This window comes from Mirounga leonina, unplaced genomic scaffold (genome assembly GCF_011800145.1).
Source record: "Mirounga leonina isolate KUSES-001 unplaced genomic scaffold, KU_Mleo_1.0 Mir_93, whole genome shotgun sequence".
Taxonomy (NCBI): Eukaryota; Metazoa; Chordata; class Mammalia; order Carnivora; family Phocidae; genus Mirounga; species Mirounga leonina.
Genome location: NW_023270854.1, coordinates 15,632,897 through 15,641,545, shown reverse-complemented (window position 1 = coordinate 15,641,545; position 8,649 = coordinate 15,632,897). Strand labels below are relative to the sequence as shown.

The following is an 8,649-nucleotide window of genomic DNA, read 5'->3' as shown; positions in this document are numbered from 1 at the left end:
CTATGTATTTTGTCACAGTTCCCTTTCAATTCCCCTTATACATCTCTCATGTTCTTTGTTTTCCTGTCAAATCCTATTTTCTGCACGAAATATGTGAATGACTGTTCTATTACTAATCATGTTTTCTGTTCTGTTTTGGGGGTTTTTGTTTTGGGTTTTTTTAGTAATTTTTAAAAACCCTCTAATGACAACATAGGCATAGTCAGATTTGCACTGTTATTTTTGAACTTTGTCCATGAAAACTGATACCTGGTAATAGTTTCAAAAATTATCCTCCCCAGTTCTTTCTCCCTCCTCTCCCCTTCCCTTTCCTCATCCCCACCCTTCTTCCTCCCTCCCTTTCTCCCTTCCTTCCTTCCTTTCTTAACAGGTAACGGGATTCTAATGCTTCATGATAAATCTTTTTGTTGTGAGTCCCAGCGGTCAAAATATCCTGATATGTTTATATTTCTCACAAGTTCTCAGTAAATGATACATCACTTTTCCAGATAAGTATACAGGTAAGAGAGACTTTACACACTCAACTTCTAATTCCCTTAATAGAATGTTAAATCACAATTTATGGACCATCTGAAACCCAAAATCTTAAGCGGTCCTCCATAAATTGCTGATTTGACCCACCTCTGAAGCCCACCTCAACTTCTCTCCTCACTTCTTCCAGTGAGTTGAATTTGCAATTCCCTAAAAGGCACCACTTGCCTAAGGTTTGTATCTAGTATGGGTCACGTGGCTAACAACCTTTTATAATGATAATGTTAGCGGACAAGATTGGCACACCCTTGGTAGGTAAACAACAGTAGGATTTGCTTTTCTTTTCTTTCTTTCTTTTTTTTTTTTTTTAAGATTTTATTTATTTATTTGACAGAGAGACACAGTGAGAGAAGGAACACAAGCAGGGGGAGTGGGAGAGGGAGAAGGAGGCTTCCCGCTGAGCAGGGAGCCCGATGCGGGGCTTGATCCCAGGACCCGGGGATCCTGACCTGAGCCGAAGGCAGATGCTTAACGACTGAGCCACCCAGGCACCCCTTGTTTTTCTTTTGTTGAATGTATCTGCATTTCAGGGTGCATGATTTGGTCAGTTTACTAATTTGTCCAATCAGAAAGTTAATGGTGTCCCTTAACTATTAAATCAGTCAAAATGAGCCCTGAGAGGGCCCCAGTGCCTTTCAGATACCATTCGAGAAAAAAGACTAGGAGGCAGCATCCTCTGCTGTGCTTCCTGTGTCAGGTGAGACCTCCTGAATTCTGAATTAACCTTGTGTGTTTACCACACTCAAAACTAAGTTGTTTAGGGGCGCCTGGGTGGCTCAGTCCGTTAAGCGTCTGCGTTAGGCTCAGGTCATGATCCAGGGTCCTGGTATCAAGCCCCACATCGGGCTCCCTGCTCAGCAGGGAGTCTGCTTCTCCCTCTCTCTCTGCCCCTCCCCTCCCACTCCTGCTCTCTCTCGATCTCTCTCAAATAAATAAAGTCTTAAAAAAAATAAACTCAGTTGTTTAAATTCAGGAGTAGTTTTGTTCCATGATTATAGCGTCCTCTATACTTCTGCAGGACCAAGCCATAAATAAATACTTGCAGGTTGGTGTTGATTGAGTGATTTCAGGTAAATAAACAAGTTCAAATGCCTACTGGGGGCACATAATGTAAAGGAGAAAAGCGACAGCAGGGAGCGTGGCCACCGGGAGCTCCCGCCCCAGGTCTGAGCGAGAGTGGCTGCCACCTTGCTTCCAGCCTGCTCTGCCCGTTTGGGAAACGGATCCCGGGTTTTTAGAGCTTCACATTTTACAAAGGACGCCAGAGATCGGAGCTTTTAAAGTCACCTCTCAATTTTTAAATGTTGGTAACCAATTCAAATTCTCACAAGACATTTTGCAAATCAGTACGATGAGCCAAACAGAACACTCTTGGGAACCCCGCGGTTCTAAGTAGCCAATTTGCAACCTCTTCGTTGAATAGTGCAGATAATCAAGAATATTCATTTTTCCAAAAAACTGTGATTACTGGGAACGCCACGTGGGTTAGAGCTCCTGCCCCGTAGGGGGCCTGCCTAGGTTCAGATCCTGGCGCGGCTCTCTGCCAAGGCGCGCTCCAGAATTCCCTTGATCTCCATAAACCAGTTTTCACGCCTGTGAACTGGCCTTTATGGCAAGAATGGCAGCTTCGCAGCGTCGTTCTGAGGACAGAATGAGAAAATACCTGCCCCAGCCCTTCTCACGAAGCGGCCCTCGATACCTGCTAACTAGTCCAAATTACTACTACTCTTGATAATAATGGGATTATTCGAGGACCAGCCAAACAGCGTGTAAATAACTTCATGTTCCCAGGTACCTCATTTCTCCTCCCACAAAAGCATTGGATGGTGTCCCATATGATGCCTTAACTCTTTTTATGTTACCGAGCATCCAGATGGAGTAGTATCGACCTCTCCGGAGGGAATATGCTCCACACAGTCCTGGCTGGGGCGGAAAACTAACCCCTCTCCCCCGCCTCTACACACACAAACACAAACACACCCACCCCCACACACCCCACCTTCCGAACCAAACCAGTGTTCGCTTGCTCGCTCCAGGGTTTCACTGTGGTACGACTGTCAGTCTCCTCTGGCACCCTCTCTACTGTTAGGCAAGTTTTCTTCATCTCGCTTCCCCGCAACCACCCGCGCCCTCCGAGTTCGAGCTTCCCTTCCCCGATCGCGTTCCGGGGTCTGCTTAGTTAGAGCCTCCGATTGCCCGCTTACAATAAGGACGAAGCGCCTGGGCTCCCCACCCGCCGCCTTCCCGCTAGAACTTGCCCTCTCGCGACTTCCCGGCTCCGCCACAACTGCAGCCGACCCGGCGTGGGGCGGGGGCGGGTTCTCAGCCCGGCCCCCCCTCCGCCCGGGCCCCGCCCGCGAAGGGAGTAACTGCGAGGCGGGGCAGGGTCTCCGCGCCCCCCGCCCTGCGCCCCCCGCCGCGGGTCGGCGCCGCCGCGGAGCGCCAACGAGTCCGGGCAGGTCCGGTCCTCCAGCGCGGCCGCCCTCGGGGGCGGGGACAGGGGCGGGGACAGGGTCAAGTTTCGCTACGTCACGGTTCCCGGGAATGTCCCCTTAGGAGAGGAGAACGTGGGCGCGAGAGTCGCCCAGACCTGAGAGGTCCCCAGCCCGAGGGCTGTGCGCTCTCCAGTCGGGTCGTGCCCGCCCGCTCCGGCCCGTCTTCGGCCCGCGTTACAGCTCGCCTCCTGCTGCCCCGCGGGGCTCGCGTTGGGGGCCCAAGGTCCCCGGGGTTTTGCAGCACGGCGCCCGGTGGCTGCCTGTGAAGATGCCTGGGAGGAAGGCGCGTAGGAGCGTGCAGCCGAGCCCTGCGCGGGCCCCGGCAGGTAGGGAGCCGCTGGGGCCCGCGGGGAGCCTGGCCGGGGCGGGGGCCGGGGTCTCGGTCTCGGTCCGGGTCGGCACGCGGCCTCCAGGTCGGGCAGGTCTGTGCCCTTGCCCATGCTTTGGGGGGCGCCTGCAGGAAGTTCTTCAGGGGTTTTACCCTGGACCGTGGAGACGGCGAGGGAGGAAACCCGGTTTGGGATGCAGATTGGGATTTTAGTGGAGGCGGAAAGCCTCTTCTTCGCTTCGCTTGCTTTTCATCCCCACTTGCCCTGCCCCGGGGCCACGGGGAGAAAAAGTGCAAGTGCCGGCTGCAGTCACGAGGAGAAAGTCGTTGTCGCGGCAGGTGGGGACGGGAGAGCCTCCGGGAGCTGCCTGGCGACCAGCCCTCTTCCGCCGGAGTCGGGGACCATTGAGGGCCCCGCTCTGAGTGTTGCCACTCCCGGGTCCCCAACACAAACAAAGCAGTCCATAGCGCTTGATCCTATCACGGCTCCTCCACAGAAGACTGATGGAGCGTTCCGGAGGCCCTGCGAGGACCACTGCGGCCAGGAGCCTAGAAAATCGTGCTTCTTTGTTGAGTGTGACCTTTTGACAGTCGTTATTAGTTGTGGAGCTGGGATAGGAGAAGAACTGGAGTTGGTCTCCAGTGGTTTTTAATCCATCCACTCTCCCCACCTCCCTCCATAAAGCCCCATCAAATAACTTTTTAGACCCGCCCTGTCCCTTATAAATCTTAGCAAACAAGGCAGCCCCCCGCCAAGGCGTGGCAGCAAAGAAGGCGGCAAGGCTCTGGGCTCGAAATCCGTCATACTGCTATTGCATCAGACGATAATGGCCCCCTTTTAAGTTGGTTTCGCTTTATAGGGCCCATGAGGCGTGCAAAGGAAGTGGTGCACTTCCAACCTGGCCATGGCTAAGTGGGCACCAGGGTGCTCTCTCTGGCTCTTACTTGGGCGGCAAAAAGCTTTGCCCACCTTTAGTGATGTCCAAGAAGTCTCCGGTGTCCGGAAGGCCTAACCTGAGCATAACCTTTCTGCCATTTAACTTCATTCCCAATAACATGGGGCAGCAGAAAGGGCCCTCTTAAACTCGATTCGATAGTAATACATCTTTTTATTGAGATGTAAGTGACACATGACATTGTATTAGCTTTGATTTGACGTATGTATGTATCAAATGATGATGATGCCATATATGTATATACTGTGAAGTGATTGCCAAATAGCTTTGGTTAACATCCCTCACCACACATAGTTTCAATTTTATTACTACATGTATAGAAGTGTAATTAACAGAAAAATTAAGGAAACAACCAGCAGCGAGTTTCTGCTCCCTCTTTTGGGGAAAGAGATCATTTTTTCCCTTAAAACCCTTTTATAATCCTTTTTCTTTTTCTTTTTCTTTTTTTTTTTAAGATTTTATTTATTTGACAGAGACACAGTGAGAGAGGGAACACAAGCAGGGGGAGTGGGAGAGGGAGAGGCAGGCTTCCCGCGGAGCAGGGAGCCCGATGCGGGGCTCGATCCCAGGACCCTGGGACCACGACCTGAGCCGAAGGCAGACGCTTAACGACTGAGCCACCCAGGCACCCCTATAATCCTTTTTCTTAAATTAATATTCATTTAATGACAATATCTCACTTATAAAAAGTAGTCAACTTGTGAATTAAACATATTTTCTGCTTCACTCATAAAGGCAGTGTGGATTGGCACAAATTGGGTTTGTAAGAAGAATTTGGTTTACAGTAAAATGTAAATTTCTAAGTTATTTTAGAGAATGTGGACTTATTTTTGATAAAAGATTTTATGAGGGGCACCTGGGTGGCTCAGTCGTTAAGCGTCTGCCTTTGGCTCAGGTCATGATCTCAGGGTCCTGGGATCGAGCCCCGCATCGGGCTCCCTGCTCCACGGGAAGCCTGCTTCTCCCTCTCCCACTCCCCCTGCTTGTGTTCCCTCTCTCGCTGTCTCTCTCTCTGTCAAATAAATAAATAAAAATCTTAAAAAAAAAAAGATTTTATGAGTCTTACAAGAAAATTTCAAAGAGTTTTTCAATGAGGGTAAGAATACATTTAGAGGGGCGACTGGGTGGCTCAGTTGGTTAAGCGTCTGCCTTCAGCTCAGGTCATGATCCCCGTGGCCTGAGACTGAGCCCCGCATCAGGTTCCACATTGGAGAGCTGAGCAGGGAGCCTGCTTCTGCCTCTCCCTCTGCTGCACCCCCTTCTTGTGCTCTCGCTCTCTCTGTCAGATAAATAAAATCTTAAAAAAAAGAGGAAAAATAATACATTTAGATTTGTCTATTAATGAAGGCATAATCTGAGCTGTGAATTACTGCCATTTAAAAAATAAATCCTACTTGAAGACAATATACAAGAGTTTAGAATTTGACTTCTGTTCCCCCAACCAACCTTCAGTGAGCAAGAAGAGGATGACATCACCTGAGGTTGGCCAAGGCTTGCTAACTCTGTGGTGTATGACAGAAATGTCCGAATTTTTTTTTTTCCCTCCACCATAGCAATTTCTTTCTTTCTTTTTTTTATTAACATATAATGTATCATTTGTTTCAGGGGTACAGGTCTGTGATTCATCAGTCTTACATAATTCACAGCACTCACCATAGCACATACCTTCCCCAGTGTCCATCACCCAGCCACCCCATCCCTCCCACCCCCCACCACTCCAGCAACCCTCAGTTTGTTTCCTGAGATTAAGAGTCTCTTATAGTTTGTCTCCCTCTCTGGTTTCATCTTGTTTCATTTTTTCCTCCTTTCCCCTATGATCCTCTGCCTTGTTTCTCAAATTCCACATATCAGTGAGATCATATGATAATTGTCAGAAATGTCCATATTGAAAGAAAGATAACATTTGCCTCTTGCAGTAGGCTTTTTTAAAAAAAGATTTGAGAGTAAACATCTTTATTCTTAACTATTCTTTTTTTGGTTTATGAGTCACAATGTGTCAGTGTCTGGTGTGTGTGTGTGTGTGTGTGTGTGTCCGCTCATGTGTGCTAAGTCACCTTTCTCACATTCAGAAAATGGGTGTACATAAAGCTCAAGTTAAAATAAATGCTTCACTGAATAAATACTCAGCTTGTCCCTTGGATGGGCACATTAACTCTTGCTGGTTGCAGTTTGTAATATCAATGTGATTTTAATGTTTTGCTTTCCTTTTCAGAGACCGAAGTGGAGTGTGCCATTCAACTCAGGAGGTTTGGAGACAAACTGAATTTCCGGCAGAAACTTCTGAATCTGATATCCAAACTCTTCCGCTCAGGAACCTGACTGTTTTGGAAGCTTTTGAATGAGGAGATTCCTTTAAAACGGAAGATTCCCCAGTAGGTGCAAATTTCATCAGTTAGAGGAAATGCCTTCTAATGGAGACGATTGGGAGGGAGATCTCACTTGCTTTTTGGATGCCCTTGGAAACCAAGGTGGAATACATCAAAGACGGATTTCTGTTGGAGATTTCCCAGAAGTCATTTTTTTGGGTTGCGAGGACGTTATAAAACCATTTTGTTTATTTTAAAGCAAGAATGGTGCAGCTTTGAAAAATATGGAATTAATTACTTATACATTTTGTTTTTACTTCGAAGATTATTCTGGTAATTTTGCTGAAGGTTGCTGTCCAGTCCACTGGAAGCGGAGTTGGCAAATGAATAGACTGTGGGCAGGGGCAAAGAAACGGAATGTGTTCAGTGTTGGGTTTTATTTTTGGATGACAACTCCACAAAGTGTTGTATAATATTTGCTTTATATATTATCTTGTTAAAAGTAAAGATTTCATTCTGAGAACACTGCATGTCAGAGAATGCGGATTCCATAGGTCACTACAAAATATAAAATGATTTGAAAGCTTGTTTCTTTTGACTCAAAAATGTATGGACACAAAAATGTATCTGTTCAGACGACCCTTCCTTGAATTATGTTTCTGTGAGTCTTAACTGCAAAGTCTGTACTTGGAAAAATGTGATGGAGGTGTTACTTGGTGCCAGTAAGATTCTTGCAGGTAGAATGTTAAAACATAAAGAGTACGGGGATTTTGTAGAATGAGAAATAATGGGGGAGAAAAAGCAATTTAGACTTTTTTACTGCTGTAATTAACACTTAGTAAAACAAGTATTCTACAGTAACTTGATAAGATGAATGTGTTTCTAAAGAAGTTTCTAAAATCTGTAAAATGCCCTTTCTCAGATTAGTCAGTGTATGTCTTATAAGAAGTGCCCTTTTAAGAGAAATTAAGCATGTTTTACATAGTTGGGATATACTTTTTTAAAAAAAAGAGAACGGGATTGCTCATCCAGAATAAAAATGCCATATATGTGTAATTTGCATTAGAATAATATGTAGATTCTGAGAAAGGTTTCATGAATTTCACTTTTTTATTGTTAAAAGTCAGGCTGTCAACAAAGTCCCCAGATATATAAAAAAAGAAATAATAATGTCAAGATTGAATTTCCGTAAGAATAATCTTATTTATTTTACCTATTTATGATTAAAATATTTTTTTGTTTAGTTTGAAAATGTCTATTAGTTAAAGTTACATTTTTAGGTTATGAGACAAGGCTTTCATAACCACTTGAACTTTACAGTGAAAATGTTTTGCTATAGGGTATGGTCACTTTAGATGAAACATTACCTCAGCATCTGTTTTTTCTTCAGTATTATTTAGTCGCAAAGATGCTTTTTGTCTGTCTAGAGGCAGATATTTTGCCATTTGGGTATTTATGATCTGTAACTGTATTTATACATACAAAACTTGGATACTGTAGCAGTAAACTATTAAAAATTATCACCATTTTTTTTATGTGTTCCTTTTTGTCATCACGTCACCGGCCCCGTGTTCATTATGAAACCAAAATTGTTTTACCAGTTTCCGTCAGCAGGCCCCTTCTGACCACCACATCTTCAGTCACAGTTCTGTCGCCGGAGTGGGACATGCAGGGACATTTAGCATGATTTCTGCTGTCAAGGGACTTACCATTTAATCGGGAGAGGAAATAGTGAAAAAGAAGACCTTCATGCCTGGCGTAGGTCTTGAGTGCCTTAGTGCCTGGAGAGTGATTTATCGAAAGTAGCCTACAGAGATCCGTGATCTCCTTAGAGGTGCTGTGTGTCTCCCTCCTTGGCTGCTCGGGGAGCCTCCGCCAGGCTAGAGGAGCTTCTGGTTGGTTTCCTTGACAGTGGCCTCACACTTCTCCCCTCCTCCGCCCCAACCCTGAGGAGCAAGTCTTGCTTCATCTGAAGCTAGTCATGTGCAGAAGGAGTGGCTTTCCTGTTAGAGGGTGAGAACTCACGAGATACT

The 8,649-nt window shown here is 46.2% G+C and overlaps 1 protein-coding gene across 1 annotated transcript; it reads left to right on the top strand.

The window, feature by feature from the left end:
• Nucleotides 1–3,097: 3,097 nt before the first annotated feature.
• PMAIP1 (phorbol-12-myristate-13-acetate-induced protein 1) lies at nucleotides 3,098–8,146 on the top strand. The gene is made up of 2 exons (XM_034995882.1): nucleotides 3,098–3,352; nucleotides 6,523–8,146. Exons 1-2 carry the CDS (start codon nucleotides 3,295–3,297, stop codon nucleotides 6,627–6,629), a joined length of 165 nt encoding a protein of 54 aa, XP_034851773.1. The 5' UTR covers nucleotides 3,098–3,294; the 3' UTR covers nucleotides 6,630–8,146.
• Nucleotides 8,147–8,649: the final 503 nt, after the last annotated feature.